This window comes from Callospermophilus lateralis, chromosome 19 (assembly GCF_048772815.1).
Source record: "Callospermophilus lateralis isolate mCalLat2 chromosome 19, mCalLat2.hap1, whole genome shotgun sequence".
Taxonomy (NCBI): Eukaryota; Metazoa; Chordata; class Mammalia; order Rodentia; family Sciuridae; genus Callospermophilus; species Callospermophilus lateralis.
The window spans coordinates 9,884,976-9,905,382 of record NC_135323.1 but is presented as its reverse complement, the minus strand read 5'-3'; the positions used below and the strand labels follow the sequence as shown (position 1 = coordinate 9,905,382).

The window sequence follows — 20,407 nt, the reverse complement described above, 5'->3', positions numbered from 1 at the left end:
AGTATTCACTGTGTGCTGGGCTCAGAACTTCACCAGCACTGTATCATTGACTTGTCCAAGTCATTAGCTGTGTAGTATGATTGTCTCTGTTTACAGATGGGGAAACTGAGACTGAGACCTGAGGAGGCTCAGTAATTTCTACCATTACTTGGTACATTCTGCCTTCCTGCTGACCATATCAGCCTCCTGAGTTAATATGATGCTTATCACCAGAGCTGGTTTTACAAATAGGTATTGGGGGTGCTTACTTAGTGCCTCCTATGGGGCTTCATGCAGGGGATACACTGACACTTGGGATAGACCTGATCCATGCCTCAGTGGGGCTTACAACCAAGGGACTCATTAAATGTTTGGAGAATGAAATGAAGGAATCAAATTGAATGAATAATTCTTCCCCAACATCCCTTCTTAAAGAGTCCTATATGGAGTTGCCCCAAGACATTTCCTTAGTGTGTGCTAATCTTTTACCAATAGCTGAGCAGTGAACCCCTTAGGGACAGAGACCATTCTGCAGTCACACACTAAACGTGACCAGATGGTGTGTGCCCAGATCCCTGAATCATAAAGATAAAAGAGCTATCGCTAAACATGAATGAGGGTGATTCCAACAAGCCAACAAAAATAAAATAAATGGGAAATACAGGAAGGTAGGTCTGGGGAGAATTTATCTCAGGAATGACCAAGGTTACTACCCTTTCTCTTCTTTTCCTCAGCATTGGCAATGAATGATGGGACCTGTATAATGGCCTACAGGTATTCTGATAATTAGAACAAATGGAATTGTTTAATTTTATAATTGTAAAATTAGAATGGAGCTTGGGAACCATATCATTTGACTTCCTCATTTTTCATGTAAAGAAGTTGAAGTCCAAGCATTTCAATGATGGGCTCGACGTCACAATTAAGTAAGGTCAGAGCCTGGGCCAAGATGGAGCCTCTGATTATACACCTGATGTTCTGCATATTAAATTCTCCAAGAGGCATTTATTTTCCGAACTTAGCAGATCACCCTAGAGGCTGGCTAACCCTCCCCTTTTCCACTGGATTGAATTTTTACAAAATGAGTCTAGTTCTGAGAGGTTGCTGGGCTTTCAACAGCAAGCCATTTTTAAACAACTTCTCTCCTGGGTGGTAATGATTCCACTAATGAAATGCATTTCATCATTCACACCATGATCACATTATGCCTTAATAAAGAACCCTTGAAAGAACATTTATTATGGGATTTGCAGTTCACTGATGCAAGCAGATGCTGGACTCTTAGGTAACCATTGGGTCAGGTGGTTCCTTGGTCTGCTTCAAATTGGTCTTCCTCTTACTGGAGACTCAAAAGACCACCTGCGACTCAGTTAAGGCCCAAATAAAGGATGAAGAAGAAGAGCTCATGGCAATGTCCAGGATTTAGAAGGGTCCCTCAAATGAGATCCTTCAGTTTTCCAGAAAATATAAGGATGCTTCCTTACAACCAAGCTATTCTTGTCAAAAATAAGTTAATTCATTCAGTCAACAAACATTTCAGGAACCCCCTGATTTGTGGAATAAAGGGTTATGCAAAGGATGTCAAATTTATTTTGATACTGCAAATTTATTTCCAAACATTCTGCAGTTATCTGTTATCTAAGGAGTCAGACAAATCCTGGAGAGAATCAAAGAGCTCTTTTGGAATATCCATCTATTGTTTACCCAAAGAGCTACTGAGTGCTGGGGGGAGGTGACTTTGAACCCAGGTTGCAGAAATGAGCTGTATGGGATAGTGTGACTGGTTCTAAAAGAAAATGACATCTGGGTTGATATTTTCTAATGTCTAAAGAAGAATCAAATATAATGGGGGACCCCATTTATCATTGAACTGCAAAGCTCAGAAATGGGGGCAGGCCAGCAAATTCTGACCATGTTGAGGATGCCTGTCCTATTCAAGTATGTAATATGGAAAACAGGGAATCTGTGGGGACAATGAGGGCGGAGTTGGGCATAGAAATAAAACTTGAAACATGGGTAATTAATTGTAAGGTCTCATGAGCTTCCAGATTTAGAAAAGCCTGTATCAGTCTGCACAACCTGTGACCTTGGTATTACTCATTTGGCTCCACCCCTCTTGCAATGAGTCCATTGTGTGGTCCTAGGAGTTGGAGGAAGTCTAAAGACAGGCTTCTGGTACAGACACCTACTATGCACCTCATCGGGGCCTGGCTGGATGCAAAGCACCTATATGCCTGTTTTGTGAATCTGGTGTCTATGGACCATGGTTTCCACAGCATCACAGACATATGACAGTACCTGTGCTTTGGGTTCCAGTGTTAGTTTATTATAGAATCGGGGCTTCATACTAGAATCAAGCAAAAAGCATCCCCCATCCCATCTCTACAGGCAGTTCAACCTAGAGGGATACACTTGGCAATGACAGAAGAAAAGCGGGTGAGAAGTTGCTCATGAAGGAATGGACGGTGGCCTACAGAGTCCTCTGCCTACCCAAAGGTTTTCAGAAATCCAAAGTATGTGGGAATAAACAAATATTTTTTATAAATAGGTAAATCAAAAAATCCATTTACTGATCAAATGGAATCCCAGCCAAAGTGAATCGTTCCATTACTCTTGGCCTTCTGACAGGCTCAGTGCTTGACAGAGACAAGAAGAGGCTTCAAGAGATGGGAACATGGTATGAGATGGAATCAGGAAATGATTTGTCCATGGAGCTACCACAACAGACTGAGGGGCTCTGGAGAAGGGAGGGGACTAATATGAGTTAAAACATTTTACAGACTAGAGGACTGAGACCTGAAGAAGGGTTAAGTGTTGCCCAAGGTCAAGTGGTAGAGCCAGGATTTGAACCCATATCTGCCTGGCTCTTTTCAGCTTCCCAAGGAGTAAACTCAGAGGAAGAACAGGTTAAGTGAAAAGGCTGCTTTTCTAATCTCTCCTCTCAGAGAGGAAGGAAAACCAGAACTCACAGGGCACTGTGGAAAAGAAAGGAGGTGGATTTCCTCTGTAGTAGGAACACACAGGTATGTGCACAGCAAACTCGAGAGCTTGGAGTTGGTTTTCCTGGATTTGGGCTGATGGTGGTTTAAATCAACATCCTGGCTTCACGCTAGAAACACCTAGAGGGCTTCTTTGCCATGCTCTGTCCTTGGCGGGTTCCATTAAAATCTCTGGGGTGGGTGGGCCCTGGGCGAGTTGCCCCTGCTCTGCTGTGATCGCGGTGTCGCGCGTCCACAAGCGTACGCTGCTGGCCTAGGGAGACCCTAAGCGGCCACAGTCAATCAGGAATCAGGGATCGCCAGCTCTGCTGTGGCTGTTGCTCTTGTCCAGTGGAACTCTCCTGGGAGTGAACTGCCCAAAGCCTGGATCACTGCCAGAGTTACTGTCACCCTGAGTAGGAGTGTGTATGGGGGGGGTGATGGTGAGAGAGCCGGGGCAGTGGGGCAAGTGTTGGCCCTAGCACCCTGTGACCACACAGGACCCACTCTCAAGCACTGTCATCCCCTGCTGTTGGATCTGGGGCAGTTAAATCAGCTTCTTCTGAGTCTCAGCTTCCTCATCTGACAACTGGGATGATAGCTGTGCCTTCCTCTGGAACAAGGAGACGGCATCCAATGCAGCCTGTGTGCCCATGCTAAGAACTGCTGCCCTGCCCAGAAAATCCTACATCTCAAAGAACAGAGGCCACCCAGGGAAGGAGTGCATTGTCGGCCATCTCCCCAGAGGTGGGATGGACCAAGCAGGGGGAGGGTGTCAGCCGCTAGAGCGGGAGGCATTGCTGGGACTGACAGACACGCCTTCTATGTCTGGGCCCCCTGCAGATTCCTTAGGGCAGATGGGGTGTGAAGGGGCTGTGTCAGTGGGACCAATGAGCATCCAGGTCCTCCTCCCCAGGGAGCAGCCCGTACCCCACAGGGGTCCCTTCCCGACCACCCTGCCCCACACAGCAAGGTCAGATTTCAGGAGCATCAGTGAAAGAATCTGAAGGACGCTGGGCCCCAGAGAGGAAGAGTAAGAAATTGGATGGTAGATAGAGGAGAAGAAAGAGACAAAGGAGAAACAAAGAGAAAAAGAGATAGAGGAGGAAAAAAAGAGAAATAAAATAGAGAAATTGAAAAAAAGAGTAAAAAAAGAGAAAAAGATTTAGAAGGAGAGAGCAAACAAAGGAGAGACACAGGGGAGAAGGAGAGCAGAGGTCCCGGGAGGCCTTACCGACTGCCTTTAGGGAGGCGTACTTGTTGAGCTCTTTGCCCGGCGGCTGCTGCTCGTAGGGGTTGGAGATCTGGCCCAGGTTGGGGTAGGAGTGCGGATGGCCCATCTGCTGGAGCAGAGGAGAGGTGGGCACTGCGTTGTTCATCTGGGTGGCATCTGAAAGTGAAGAAACAGAGAGGAGTCACCAACAGGGCAGAGTGCTCTACCCAGCCCCAGTATCTCTCCCTACCCTTTGGGGACATGCGAGGCAGAACACCAGAGGTGTGAGACCCATCATCAGGAACAGCCGACTCACGATCTTCTTTGGAGAGTGACTGAGAACAGGTCGGGGACATGACCTCAAAAGTCAAAGCACGTGCTCGGAACATCTCCACCTCCCCTAAGTTAACATGCTAAGGTTCCATCATGGCCGAGATTGAATTTGTTGTCAAAACAATACTGGTATAAAAAGATGCTCAACCTCAGTTAATAGTCAAGGAGATGCACATCGAAAGAATGAGAAGCTATTCCTTTGCCAAAAGTTTGACAGACATTAAGAAAGATCACAGGACACCAGTGCTGGCAAAGGTGTCAGGGACAGAGAGGCCTCATAAGCTGCTGGTGGACGTGGGACTCACTATGTTTGCAGAAAGGAGTTTAGCACAGTGTATTGAAGCTTAGAGTACATGTGTATGCTGGTCAGGCAGGACCACTTCTGGGGACTGAGGGTATAGAAATATAAGCACCAGAATGTAAGGATATTTGTTCAGAGAAGGTTTTTTGCACCATTGCATTTGTTATATGGGGAAAAAAATCCACAAGAACAATTTGAATTCCTAGCACATGGGAATTCTTTTAAAAACTATTGGATTTATATATTATACATAATATGTACAAACATATGATGTAATATCATGTAGCTATTAAGAAAAAATGAATTAAAGTGGGTTAACTCACTTTTAAGTATGTCAAGCTGGAGCATTTCCTATGATTCATGTTACTAAGTGGAGGAAACAAGCTTCAAAGTAATGCAAATAATACAGCATTTTTCTTAAAGGAAAATCTATGTCTATTTTTGTGTGCTATGGTTAGCACAAAACAGAACAAAATGTATAAAGACATACATATTGAATATTGGCTACTCAGGGGGAATGGAATTCATGGGAGAGAGGTTCCAGAAGTTCCACCTGAGGAAGAACCCTTTGAGATGTGATCTGGAAGAAGATGAGAGTGTCAGTGAAGCGTGGTGGAGGAGAGAAGGCACTCGGGAGGGTGTTCCCAGCAGAGGAAAGAGCGTGGGGCTTGCAGCTGAGGAACCTGATGCCCAGGGGTGGAGACAGCGGCCCCCACAGCCAGCCGTGCATGGCTGGGGAACACAGGGAGATGGCAGCGGAGCAGGGTAGGGCTGCAGAGGCCTTGAAAGATCCCTGTACCTGGTGTCTGTTCATTTCTGAGCTGTTGGCTACTAACAGCTCACAGCCACCTGTGGTTATCCACAGACTTTCTCTCAGCTGACCAAGCCACAACCCTGGGCTTAATGCACTCTATTCACCTTACCCTCAGCACCTGGGGTGGTTGCCAATCAACACCTGTCTGACACTTAGGCGCAAAGGCCAGCCACTTGCCTCCAGGTGGGGATAACTGGAGCAATGGCTGCTCAGAGTGTACTCTGGGTTGAGGCAAGTTAGAGCTGGGTTGGCAAAGAGTCAGAGAGTAAATATGATAGGCTTCACAAGCCACGCGGCCTGTGTTACAACTGTTCTACTCTGCCACTGTAGTATGAAAGCAGCCCTACATGTTATGTGAATAGGTAGACATAGCTGTGTTTTAATAAACCTTTGTTTGTAAACAGGTGACATCAGATTGGTCCAAGGGCCATAGTTTGATCACCCCTGATCTAGACTTTACCTGAGACCACCATCTTTGTGTGGTTCCTTTGTCTTTCCTATTGGGTTTCCCTTGAGACAATGTTAGAGGTAGATCTATTACCAGCACAGCACCTGCCTCAGAGTCACATGCACCTGAACCCCTCTCCTTGCCTCTGCTTCTAGATAACTCACCCCGTGACATGTATGGAGCATGTTTAGTTTTAGAAATCAATAAACCCATATGGAAAGATCTGGGGATGCTATAGCTGATGCACAAATATAAGGACTGCATTTTAATCACTGTACACACCTGGGCCACCACACAAATTCAAACAACGAAAGGGAATGTCACCAAACAAGCCAACTAACCCAGCCTCAGACTGGCGTCCAAAGGGGCAAGTGTATCCTTCTGCCACGATGGTGTTTTGGCTGAGATTCCTCTGGGGTAGCAGAGTGCTGGCATTAGTGAAGCAATGGTAGAAAAGTGGTATGGTTTGTATGTGAGGTGTCCCCCAAAAGCTCATGTGTGAGAGAAATGTAAAAAAGAGGCAAAATGATTAGCTGTAACCTGATAGACGAATTGATCCTCCTGAATGGATTATCCAGGTGGTAATTGTAGGCCGGCAGAGTGGGTCCAGAGGAAGTACTCCATTGAAGGCAGGCCTTGGGGGGGAATATTTTGCCCCCAATAAGCAGTGCGCTCTCGGTGTCGTGAACTGAGCTCTTTTCCACCACTACACCCTTCTGCCATGGTGGCCTGCCTCAACTTAGGCTCAGAGGTATGGAGTTGGCCGACCATGGACTGAACCTCTGTAAATGTGAGCCAAAATAGCTTTTTCTCCTCTAAGTTGTTCTTGTTGGGTATATTAGTTACGACAAAACAAAGCTGACTAAAATAGCAAGATGTGGCTTTCACCGTAGCCTGAACCCTGAGATGCCCTGATATTCTCCTCTCCAAAGCCAGCCTGCTGGGGTTCTGCCTACTTCCCCTGGGAATGTCAGGTCAAACACATTTTTCCCCCAAATATTGGTCCAGTGATAAATAGTTTGTCTAAATTGTCATTATTTGCTACTCTGAGTTTTTTTCTAATGTATTTTTCAGCTACTGATAGCAGCTAATTTTGAGTATTTAGAACCTACACTAAGTCCCATCAATTGAGGGACAGCTTCTGAGTGACATTAATTCCTCGGCTCTTCCAATCTGCTGTGTCCATGGGCCAAGTGAGCTCCAGTGACCAAAGACACCCCTGCTTAGAGATGTAAGAGCCAGCCATTGCAAAGCAAGTGAGTCTACTCCAAAAAGGTAAGAGTCCAAATACGTAATTACACCTCTGTTCATAGAAGTGAGCAGGTAACCCAATCAGTAATTCCTTCTCCTCACAGTGGTTGGTCTGGCAGGGAGCCCATGATCTAGACTGAGCCAATGCGATGTCTTCCATGATTTTATCTGGTTGGAGCTATTGGAGTCAAGGAGCTAGGAGGCCATGAAGTCAAGTGACCTTGAACTTACCATGTGGAGAAACTCTTTCTTGATTATGAAAGAATAAGGACTGCATCCACTTAAGAGAAGCTAAAGGGATAGAGAAGTCCCCTTCTAAAAAGCTAGTGTGCTTTGGCTTCCTGTCACTTGCAACACAGAGTTCTGAATAACACAATGGTGTTGGGATTCCAGCCTGGAATCGGCTGCCCCCAGGAGCTATGATGAAAAGGGCAAAGCTAAGGGTGGCATCAAGATGGCAAAGCTGTCGCCCCTGTTTCCATAGAGCTGCAATAGACACTTTCCAGCTGAGGAGGGTGGACAGGGCAGGATGGGGAACGACATAAGTTGGGATGTTCTACTGCACAGTGGACCACAGGAGTCAACCATGATGTTCTATTTCAGAGTAGCCAGAAGAGAGGATTTTGCATGTTCTCACCACAAAGAAATGACCCACGTTTGAGGCCATGAACAGGATGGTTATCCTGATTTGACCATTATACGTATATACATGTATCACCACCCCCACTGTATCACACTGATACACACAATTATTATGTGTCCATTAAAAATAAAATACAACTTAAAATTTGAGTGGTTTATAGTGAATGTCTAAAAATATCAATAAACTGATTAACTCATGGCTCAAAGGAAGGTCTTTTTTCCACCCCCCTAGAAACAGATCTCAATCACTAGCCCATCCACTTAGAATGGACTCCCTCCAGGTCTCTCCTCCAGGGTAAGCCAGTCACCCATCGCTTTGTCCCTCAGTCCCAGACCTCCACCACTGTGCACAAATCCTGCTTTCAGGCCTGCCTGGGGAGCCGCTAACCACTTCATTAGAAGCAAAAAGTCTGCAGAGATATTCCTCCCAGGACATCTTGGGACAGCTTTTATATTATTAAACAGAATACTTAATATTCCATTATAGGGTATTTGCTTTGAGATTATTTCTGCCAAGCCCTGCACTACCTCAAGGGCAGTGAGTCGTTATTTAATGTAAGTAAGTATGACCGAAAGGGCCCACCAAAGTGATCCCTCTCCAAAGAAGAAACGAGTTGCCCCAAAGTTATATTTCCACGTTCACATTCAGAACTGCAGGAAGCAAATTTCTGGCAGTTTTAGATAGCCATTCTGTGCTAGCTTCCAGGCACTGCATATGCAGAAATATTAAAATCCAGTCTCAGGGAAGCCATCAAGAATTATTAAACAGACATTTGTGGCTGGGTTTTAAAATGTATTTTCATTTTACTGGACAGGAAGATAGGCCAGACCTGGCGACCCAGTTGCTCAATTGAGTTCTCTCCAAATCTACCCAGCAAAGAGAGAGAAGCCAAAGTGCCGATGGAAGGTGAGGCCAGGTTGGCATCCAAGGAAAGCAGAACAAGAGGGTGAATGAGTAGCAGAGAGAGAATTCAGGTTATGGTTTGCAAATACTGCCCTTGCAAGTTGAGAAAAGAAATATGAAGATGTGTGCCATGTGTGCCTCTGTATATGGATGCATGCATGTGCATTTATATGTATGTATATATCCACATACAGCTCCTTTAGCAGTCACGATCACAGAGGAATCCAGTAGGACCAATAAGGTCTCATTTCTGGCAGAATGTTTCCCCTGCTAGAGATCCCACAGCTCCAGAGGTCTCTCACCCACCTCTATAGAAGCCACTCCTTACCCAGTGCAAAACTTTCCCTACTTCACTGTAATGAAGACTTAGGGAGCTCTTGTTGTCCTGTGACGCAACATTCCATCAAGACCCTCCATCAGCAAACAGGAAGTTGACAGCACCCCAGTGCTCTCTCTCCAAAGACAGAAAAGGGGATTCGTGCATTTGACAATCACTTTTAACAAAATTTAAGATACAGTTACTCTAACTGGGAGCATCTGGTACCTGGAGCGCCAAGGTACCTGCCATGGGAGTACTGTTATCATGCGGTACAGCTCAGTCACTCCACAGAAATATGCAGATGCAATTCAGATAGGGCCAGTTAGGGTTAAAAAACACTAAGAGGATGCTCTGTGTTCATCAGCGCAGAAAAGACAAATGATGATCAGAAACTGGACCTGTTTGGCTTGGAGGAAATACAACACAACTTCTTCAAAGCACATCACAGAGAAGAGTCACAAAGAAAGACATTGGCGAGTCAGAGTGGTTTGAGGAAATATCATGTGCCAGACACTTGGACCATAACTTCTTGGGCACAGTCTCCTTAGTCCTCATATCACTTCTGAGAGAGTGATGCGGACACATGCTTTATATGAACAATTTATTGTAGAAGAGTTTTGGATTTACAGAAATAGTGCAAAGATAATAAAGGGCATTCCCAGATGCCCTAGATCTGGTTTCTCTATTAACATCTCTCATGGCACAGTTGACCTAATATTGATATATTAGTATCAAGTAAAGCCCATGCCTCATTCTGGTTGTCTCCGCCTTTACCAAATGTCCTTTTCCTGTTCCAGATCTCGTCCAGGTATCAGTTAAACTTAGTCATGCTTCCTTAGGTTCTCACTATGACAGTTTCTCAGACTTACCTGTTTTTGGTGGCTTTGATAGTTTTGAGGAGCACTGGTCAGGTATCATGTAGGGCATCCCTCAAATGAAATTTGCCCTGGGTTTTTCTCATGATTATGTTGGGATTGTGGCCTGGGAGAGGAAAGGCCTGGAGGTGAAGTGGGCTTCCCCTCAGGAGCATGTGGAGGATGCCTGGGGTGAAGGCTTGTCACCTCTGTGTTGGCCTTTATCACCTAGGCAACATGGCATTGGTCAAAGTTCCCCACTGTAAAATTATCCTATCCTCCCTTCTTTCCATCCTTTGCTCTTTGGAAGGAAGTCACTGTGTGCCATTCACACCTAAGGAACAGGGGTCACACTCTGCCTCCTTGAGTGGGAGTGTCTACGTGAACTCTTTGGAATTCTTCATGGGAGATTTGTCTCTTCTTCTCATGCTTTGTGTTATAACCTAGTACTATTTTACCTTGTCTTGTGGCTCAAATTGCTCTAGGTTTGGTAAGTGGAAACCATTCTGATGGGCTACTAAGTCCCTTTGACATGCCTCCATCTTTTATTTATTTACTTATTGAGCACATCCTTACTTTCTGGTTATTCAATATTCTCCAGGATGGTCTTGTGTATTTCCTGTTCTGGTGCAAGGATCATCCATTTCTTCAAGGAGCCTGGTTCCTTCATTGAAAAGAGTATTAGAATCCAAGCTCTGGGTATGAGGGGTGCTCGGTGGCTTCTAACCACTCTCAGCTGATGCAATAAGGAAATCTGAGTGTTCATCGAACACCTGTCTATAAATATCTACATATGTGAGCATCTGTGCCTCTAGCATCCTAACCATAAATTTATCCTGATGTCTCCAACTATGATTCATTATCAAATGGATGGTTCTATCCCCTCCACCTGTCTGTAATCCCCCCACTCCAACAATGATGAACCTAATTCTCTCCATTCCCTCCCTTTAGTTAACTGTTAGATTCAGGTATATACAGCAACATCAGAATTGTTAACCTATGTCTCTATGGAAAACTACTTTATCAACTAGAGTACAGAGCTCAGCAATGATGTATCGTTATCATCACCATCATCATCATCATTATCATTATTATGTATTTCTTTTGCTCTTCCCAGGTAAAAGAACTTTGCCCTGGATGGCCCACGGCTTCCATGTGCCTGGATATGAATAAGAATTATGAAGATAAATGGCGATGGTGCTAATTATTAAAAAAGATAAAAACCCTTGTTTATTAATGAACACTTACAGAGAACTTAGGAGGCACCAAACATTCTGCCAGCTACTAACACATCCAATGATTCCACAAATACCAATGAAATACTAATGTCAACCCCACTTTGTAGAGGGAAAGACCCAGAGAGGTTTTGCCCAAAGTCAAATCAACTGAAAGGCACAGGGCCATTCTTTGGACCTGGCTGGGTGACTCTAGAACCCGTGGTCTTGGGCATTTCCTCACCGCCTCTGGAGGAGTTAATACTCAAATTTATGAAAGCCACAAAATGATTTTGCAGCCAGACAATAATAAAATTCTAAGTCATGCTGTTGTCTTGGGTGTTTTTTTCCTGACGGCTGCTTTAGTGGGTTAAGGGCAAGACCCGGCAGGTAAGGATTAGAGTCTATGCAGGCAGGACCAGAGAAGGAATGATGGGCAAGTCTGCCCACTGCAATTCTGGAGGTTCTGAGGAGGGACAGAAGGAGAGATAAAGAAGACCAAATTCACATCACCCAACTCCCTCTCTTTGGGCTTCAGACCCAGGGGATGAGGAATGTTGGAGGAGTTGAGGAAAATGACGAGGGCAGGGATCCTTGACCTGCTCCAGGCTGGGACTCGAGCTCTGGGCCAGTTAAGAAGCAGCGGCATGATCTGGCCACAGGACTGCCCAGCTGGGTCTCCCAGCCACCCTTAGGTCCCAGCTAGCCTAAGAGCTGGGGTCTTAGTGGGACCCGCACAGTAGCATGGAATTAATTCCTTTCACTTCATTTCTGCTCTCCTTTTTCTCCTGAGCAGATGGATACCACAGGCCAACTCAGAACTGATATACTCAGAAGGATCAAATAAAAAAATCACATTAACCATGTAAAAACATTTTTCTCATTTTTTAAAATATTGCAATATTTTTCTTATAGATAAGGAAACCAAAGCTCAAAGAGGTTGAATAACTTGCCCAAAGTCACCCAGCTTGTTATTGTTGCATCAGGATTTGATCTCAGGTTTGGATAAAAGCAAAACTGGTGTTTCCTCTACCAAGCCAGGCTGCCTCTCGCATGGATCAGGAAGAGACCAGAAGCTCAGCACTGAGCCGCCTCAATGGAGAGGGACACTTCTATCCTGGGCATCTTCCTTCTCCCTACAGTTCTCCAACCAGGTCCAAAATCCCTGGCCATATCAGTGCCTTTTTGTTTCTTCTTTTATCCACAGAAGAGAACCTACTGTTGCATCCAGAGGATAAGCAGACCTCCCCCAATCCTGGGAATATCCTGCTTCCTGTGGAATCCACCCGTTCCCTTGAACTAGCTTCTTGAACTAGGTTCATCCATCTATCCCTCTTCACAAATGTTAGTGTCTGTGGTGTTCCAGGGATCACGGTGAAGGGACAAATTCTAGCCTTTACAGCATTTCCCAACTCCAAAAGCTAGTAACATTTTTTCCAAAGCTTTCCACACCTGAGAGGGACCATGTTTTTTGCCTGGGCTCTGAGGCCATGGTGGTCCTGCCCATGGTCCTCCCTCACCCCCACATGATGCAGCCTCAGCCTTCTCTCCCCACGTGCATCACCATCCGCGACAACACAAAGAAATGAAGGTGGTGTGAATCAGTCCATTCGGGATTCGAACTCTGGCTCTCATGTTTACCAACAGCACCTTTGGATGTGTGTCAAAGCCTTTATGAGCCTTGGTTTTCTGGGTTCTACTGAGGCCATGCCATCTTCCTTATGAGGTTACTGTGGGTTCTTAAGATATTACAGAGACCACATTTAGTATCACACCCAAAACACTGTAAGCACCCAGTATGTGGTCTCTTAGGCTTAATCACTTCCAATTGCCCAGGAAATCACCACCATGAGGCTGTTGTGACAAGAAGAGGGTGTTGGGTTTCCAACACCTCTGGCCCGGCTCAGAATTCTTGGACATATTCCAGATTAGTCAGTTGTATCAAAACTGGACCAATGAGAAGGAATGGGCAGGAGATGTCCCTGCAGGGCCAATTGCAAACAATAAAGACGAGGACAGGATATTCAGAAATCAGAATAGAACCGCAGCTTTTAGCTCTATTTTTCCCTTTTAACCTTTCTGAGTCTTTATGCCCAGCATCCTTTTGAGGGGAAAACCTGAAAATTATACTTAAAAATGCCATGTAGATTTGTCTCTGGTCACAAGGAAGGGAAGGGGAAAAAAATCCAAACCAACTCGAAATAACCCTGAATTTCTCAAAAGAGAACATAACAGGCTAGGCTCGCACCAGAAAATGTAATGCAAAAGACAAATAAACCCACCTATTGAATCTTCATGGTAGAGAGACTAGTAGAAATTTTCAGTGGAAGAAAAAATACACACACACACACACACACACACACACACACACACAATTGTAAAACCTTTGACAAACCAGCCATTTGTCTTACCCAAGGGCTTCTATCTTTCATGCACACAAACATTTATTTTTATTTTGACCATTTAGGATAGGAATATTTTAAAACTAGAGTTGTTAAATGCTTATTTAGTGCTGACTCTAGGCCACTTTTTATGTAGGCTCTGGGGAATAGAGATTCATTTCAAAGACTTGGGTTGTGATTCAAGTAGAAGATGGTCCAGAACAGGAGGAAGATCAGCACCACGACAGGACAGAGAGGGGACAAGTGACAATCAGCACACACAGTGCTGTGACATAGACAAGAAATGCTGCCTGTGGGAGCAGAGAGAACCACGCACCCCAGTTTTAAAAGACAGGAGGCCTTCTCCATTCACATTCTGAAAAAGAGAGAGTGTATCACAGACAGCAGAAGGAAGAGGAGGAAGTCGAGTTTGGTTTGAAGCAACATCATGTACATACATGCTGTGGCTTCTGAGTATCTCCATGGTACAGGAATGTCATATTCCAGTATCACTGGAAAACGGTGTGTCCCCTGAAACTCACGTTGAAGTTCGGACCCAAATGTAAAGGTGCTGAGAGGCAGTGGGACACGTAGGAGGTGATGAGGTCATTAATAGGATTAACTAAAAGGACAGGAGAGTGTCATAGGCAGGCCAGCCCCTTCTGTTTCACATCTTCTGCGAGTACCCATTGGCCCTCCACTTTCTGCCATGTTGGGGCGCAGCAGATGGCCTTGCCAGATGTGGCTGCTCGGTCTCAGATTTCAGCCTCCAAACCATGACATAAACCAGCTTCTTTCCTCTATAAATTTCCCAACCTCAGGTACTTTAACACAGCAAAAGAATGAATGAAGATGGGTATTTTAACTTGCCATTGGTGGTTCAGAGTGGTCGCCAGAAATACCAAAGGTTGCTCAATGCCCACAGCAGCCATTTCAGCCATGGACTGGGGCTATCAATGGTCACCTGCCCTTGGCTCCAGAGCCCCTGAGTACTGTGGTGTAGCTTCTGCTACTCCTTCTCCTACTCTCACCTGCACCCTCCCCTCTTAACTCCTCATCCTGGAGTCTCACCTCCATCATTATGAGTCCTAGTGAGCAGCAGTCGGTCTGCCTGTCTTCCTTTGTTTCAAGTCCCAATGTGTCTCGGGATTTGAGAGTAGATACACAAGCTTGTTTGAATAAATAAATGGTGACATAACAATTAACCATATGTAGAAACTTTCTTCTGCAAAATGCTCTTCTCTGTTTATTTATTTCTTTTTAACTAATGCTGAATCATCATTCAGGTCTCAGCTTGAACACCATGTCCTCCAGGAGACCCCCAGATGCCAGCCTCTCACTAGGCATGGTTGGAGATGCAGGGCCACATGGATGATGGTGGCCCATAGATCACATTGCCTGGGAATGCCACAGTCGTCCTAGCTTGTGTAATTGCATCCTGTGACATTTGCATAATGATAAAATCAACCAAAGATATGTTTCTCAGCACACGCCCCTTGTTAGCCATACACGACTGCGGTCCTTTGATTCCTTTTGGTCTAGTACCAGGGCTTAGAAGCCAAGTGCCACTAACAAGGTGGTTTTAATAACAGAAATGTACCGTCTCCCAGTCCCAGAGGCTGGAAGCCCAAGCTCAGGGTGTGTGAGAGCAGCTAGTTCCTTCTGAGGATGGTGGGAGAGACCTGTTGGTGACCCTTCCCTAGTGTCTTACAGTGAGCTGACTTCTGTGGTGTTCCTTGGCTGAGAGACCTCTGCTTTCATCTTCACATGCCATTTTTCCTGTGTACGTCCCAACCAAGTCCCCCTTTTAATTAAGACACCAGTCTTCCTGGATGAGGGGCCAGCTCATCTCAACTCATTACACCTGCAATGACCCCGTTCCCCAAAAAAGGTCACATTTGGAGGTCCTGGGGGATACGTCATAAATTTGAGGGGGACACAGTTCAATCCAGAGCTTCTCTTTCTTGCCCACGTGAATATTTTACCTCCATCTCTTTGAGATCTGGAATTGTGTTCTTTTCCTCCCCATTCTGCTGGAAGCACCCAGCCTAGCACCTTGCGTGGAACTGAATTCTCTCACAGGAAGAGAAAAAGAGAACATTTTTCAGTCACCTGCTAGGTGACAGGCAGCATGTGAAGTGCTTTATTGCTCAAAGAAAAAAAAAATGCATGGGATTGCTTAGCAATGTGTTGGCTTAGCAATATGTCCATTTTGGTTGCTCTGAAATTTGTTATTTTTTTCCTTTTTGGAATATGTGTGCAGTGGATAAATGTTTTGTTTATGGATCATTTGATGCTTGGGACAGCAAATGACAAGAACACAAAAGCAAGGCAGTAAAACAAATGAGAAAACTGGGCTTAGCTTTATCCAAATACAAGGATACCACAGTCATCAGGAAATGGCATGCTTACCCCATGGAAGGAGGAGGAAATGGGATCCATAGCAAGTCTCTAGGAAGACTAAAGACAGGTGCAGAACTAAAGAGGAAGAGGAAGATCCTCTCCCTAAGTATTTGTGATCCACTGGGGGAAAGATAGTTTTATACAACAGATGTGGAGTTTGGAGGTGGGACCTCAGATAGGTGCCTTAGCCTCTTTGATTGTCTTTTCCCTCATTTATAAGATAAGAAGAGCAACACTCATTTCATAGAGAGGGCCTATTCTCAAAATATGTTAAAAAAAATGAACCCAGAAAGTCAAAGAGTGAAAATACTAGGGCAAACTTGAGGATATCCCAGATAGAATTATTTCCTGTATATGCTTTCTCTAAGCCTCATAGATATTCCAACACTACAAAGCTTCCTGTCACCCTGCTCTGGTGGTGTTTCTTGCCTTGCCCACATCAGCCCCTAACTTCTGGTGGCCGTTAGGCACCGGAATTACTCAGGGTGATGTGGGTCCAAGCTTTTGGTAAATTTCCAGTTAAAGTCTTTCCTGATTCTTTACTGATCCCCTTTCAGGAATGCTAAATGCATGTGGGTCTCTTCTCCCACTCTGCCCCTACTCCAACACATACACAGCTCACGAGCACTTCAAAGATGTGTCCTTTTGATTCTTCTTAATATTTCCCAGATTCTCTTCCCCCTCTGTATCTCCATCAACCCTTCTCTAGACCAAACCACCATTGTGTCCTACCTGGACCTAATGAGATGCCTCTGTTCCTCCCACCCACATCCAGTCCATTAACCACTTGCATAAGATCCACGGGAGTGGTCAGTTTATCTTAGGAGTTGGAAAGAGGGCAGATTCCCCTGAATAGACCTTTTCACGGCAGCCAAGCATTAAAAGTAAGAAAGTGTTTTTAAAAACAGCCTATGTTTATTGGACCAAAGTGTCAGTTCATGGTACATGTCTAGGCCATCAGTCCTGTGGAGCTGTCACTCAGAAGTTGCTAGGCAACTAAGTTGAGAAACCAAGTTTCAGTAGAGGTGTCTCGCTCATGTTACAGAGCCCTCGATGGCTTGGCCAAGATCAACTCAAAGAAACAGACCTAAAAAACAAAATATCCAAGTCTTTTCCCACTAATACAATCCTACTCCCAACATAGTACTTGAAGATTGGTGTCCTTCTGCCCAGGAGAAGCAGTAGAAGGAGTTCGGGGCATCAAGAGAACTCTGATTTGCTACTATCCGATGGCCTCATCTCATCATTTAATTTTCCAGTTGGGACATGGTTTTTGGATTTCCACATTGAACATCAAAATTATGAATACATAAGACAGATAGGAGAGAATTAATATGATTTAGATATGAGGTGTACCCCAAAAATATCATGTGTGAAACTATGCAAGGAAGTTTAGAGGTTAAATGTTTGAGTTACGAGATCCTTAACCTAATCAGTTCATTAATCTTCTTCTAGGGATTAATGAGGTGGTTTAACTATGGGCAGGTGGAGTGTGGCTGGAAGAGCGGGGCATGTCTTTGGAATGTGCCAGGTTTCTGTTCGCAACTAAAAGGCTCAGGGGTCACTCCAGGTAAACTGGGCTAACTGGGCTGTGCAAAATAACCACACAAGAGACACAGATATATTTTTCTTTGGGGTCACTGTGATGGCTCCTCTGACCTTAAGGGTCCACAGGAAAAGAGAGAGAGAGAGAAAGAGAGAGAGAGAGAGAGAGCACACACTGACTCCTTTTATTGAGGAGAAGCTATTCAAATGAGGCAAGAGGTCAGGTTTCAGGGGGCTGAGTCTATCCTCATGATGTCCACTGTCAGCATATGACATCTAGGTAGGCCACACCCAAGGGCACAGAAAGAGAAGGGGACACACACAAGGCACTTCCATGGAATATTCTATCCTAAAGAGGGCAAGGGGTTATATTACAAAGGATCAGGTGAGCATAGCTCCCCCCATGGGGCTGTAGGAAGTCACGCCCGGGCATGAAGATAGTCACTCGAACGCTAGAAGAGTCGGGCAGTCTAGCAGCATGGGTGCCTGACGCCACGTCACCTAGCAGGGGAGTTAACTCAGTCACTTGCGAGGTTGGTCTCCCACAGGAATGCTTATATTGCTCTTGGTGGGCAGAGGGCTCCCTCTCTCTGCTTTCTTTGGCCATGTCCTAAGCTGCTCTCCTCTGCTACACTCTTCCACCATGATATTCTGCTTTATCTCGGACCCCAAAGAATGGAGTCAGTCACCTATGGACTGAGAGACCTCTGAAGCTGTGAGCCTACAAAATAAACTTTTTCTCTTCTAATTGTTCTTTTTGGGCCTTTTGGTCACAGAAGCAAAAATGCTGACTAAAACAGAACATTCTCTTTTTTCCAGCCCCACCCTCATTCCCAGAGGATCATCACTGGGGCCAAGGCCAGGAGGCAGGCTTATTTAGTAGAAGGATTTTCCCCTGGAATACTAGAGAAGAGAAGGCTGGCGGGTGTGGGTGTGCTTGGGTGGGAGAGAACCTCTGCCTTCAATAGCTGTACAACTTCATGAAAATTTCTAACATTTCTAATTCTGTTCCTCAGCTGTGCAATAGTGATCACCCTGGTACCTATCTCTAATGGTGGTGTAAGGGTGCAGTGGAGCGTGTAAAGATGTTTATGCCTAGCACACAGCACTCAATAAATATCAGGGAGGTGTTGTTATTGTTCCAGAACCGTCTGGCCTCTCAAAGCCTCAGATGTCACAACTGAAATAGAAAGCTTGCTTTGATTCTCAGACCACCTTATGTTGAATATCAGGCCTTTCTAGAATTATAGATATTATTACAGAATAGGGCAGGACAAAGAAACAAACTGGCTTCTGAGAAACTGAACCTGGAAATAGACCAAGCCTGTTAACATCTGTCGGGACATCTCTCCATCATCCCCTGCTCTCTGAGCAATGTTGCCCTGTGAGGCTGGGGGCTGCTTCTCTGTTCCACGTTCCTGCTCCCCAGCACAGGCAGAGGCGTGGGGTGGGACACGGTCTGTGTTGCTGAGGATGGGGAGGGCTCTCTCTCAGAGCTAGATGGCTGTACCACATAGCCAAGTGGTTAATGTTGAGGGACAAAATGAGGCTCATCTGTCAATTGTAGGCGGACGCCAGCTTCATCTGCTATGTCAGGAGCTGGGAGTGTGATCTGAGAAAGAGACTGGTAGAATGTGAGGCCCAAGGAAGAGGTAGAAACTTCTTTGGGAGATAATGGAAATGTGATCCTTGAAGGCTCTCCCAGTCCCTTCAAAAGTTTTATAGATGATTAAAAAAAACAGAAACTAAACCAAACGAAAACAAGACCCAGAGACTATGAGCTTGCTCATGATCACTGCACAGATGTGCCAATAGGAGAGCCAGCTCTCCAGAACCCAGACCCCCTGACTCTGTGAACACACCTGGCCCATCCTGCCCCTAATCCAAGGGGAGGAGATGTTCTGACCTCCAAGTCCCTCGGTCTTCTCTGTGCTAGTGCTTGCTCTATAAGTTCAAGCATCCCTTCCTCTCTTTTCTGTATAGAACCTCAGTAAACCTGATATTTGTTCATGCACTCACTCATTCATTCATTAATTTTTTTTGTTGGGGGGAGTGCCTCTATGTGTATAGCATCATCTCAGGCACTGGGAATGTATCAATGAAAGAATGAACCTAGGCGCTACCACCTGGGGTTTATAATCTAGTGGTCAAGACAGAAATTAGACAAAAGGAAAATTACATGAAAGGATGCACACTTACAACTTGTCTTTTTTTTTTTTTTTAAGAAAAAAAATTACACTATCCATGCCTAATTCACCTGTGGTAGGAGGCTATGCAGAACTGACTGTGATGTTTTCTCCTGACACATGTTCGTATACAGTTGGGACTTCCTTGTTGGGCAGATGAGATGGGACATGGGACAGTCAGGATCTCTATGGGGAGTTTTCACTATGAACCAGGCTGCAGAAGGCTTCATAGCATTAATGTGGACAAACATTTGCTGAACTAGTTTTTGTTTAGCCCAGAAGTTATAAGAAATTCTGGGCTAGGGGAGAGGAAGAAGTTAACAGTTAAACAAGTGGTCCATGTGTTCTCTGAGATGGGGCTTGGTGTCCACCCATAGCAGAAGGAAAATATGGATCCGCACACCTCACAAGTCCCGGACACACTGAGTTTGACCGTGGAACAGAGACATTCCAAAGAGGGTGGGCTTAGCCGGGGAAAGGAAATTCAGAAAGAATTGGGCTATTCCCCACTCAGCAAATGAGAATCCCCAGCCCGAGCCCTCATAGATCGAAAGCTGGGAGCTAGTCTATAATTGGAGTCCTGTGTCCTCCCCAGCCTCGGAGGAACCACGAGAGTGAATAACATCGCGTCAGCACTGGGGC

The 20,407-nt window shown here is 45.2% G+C and overlaps 1 protein-coding gene across 2 annotated transcripts in view; it reads right to left on the bottom strand.

Moving 5' to 3' along the window:
* Shisa9 (shisa family member 9) overlaps window positions 1-20,407 on the bottom strand; it is a 244,228-nt gene that overhangs the window by 15,502 nt on the left and 208,319 nt on the right. For both annotated transcript variants that reach the window (XM_076840688.2, XM_076840689.2), the window contains exon 3: window positions 4,192-4,347. In XM_076840688.2, coding sequence (XP_076696803.2) covers window positions 4,192-4,347 — 156 coding nt within the window. The remainder of the gene's footprint in view (window positions 1-4,191; window positions 4,348-20,407) is intronic.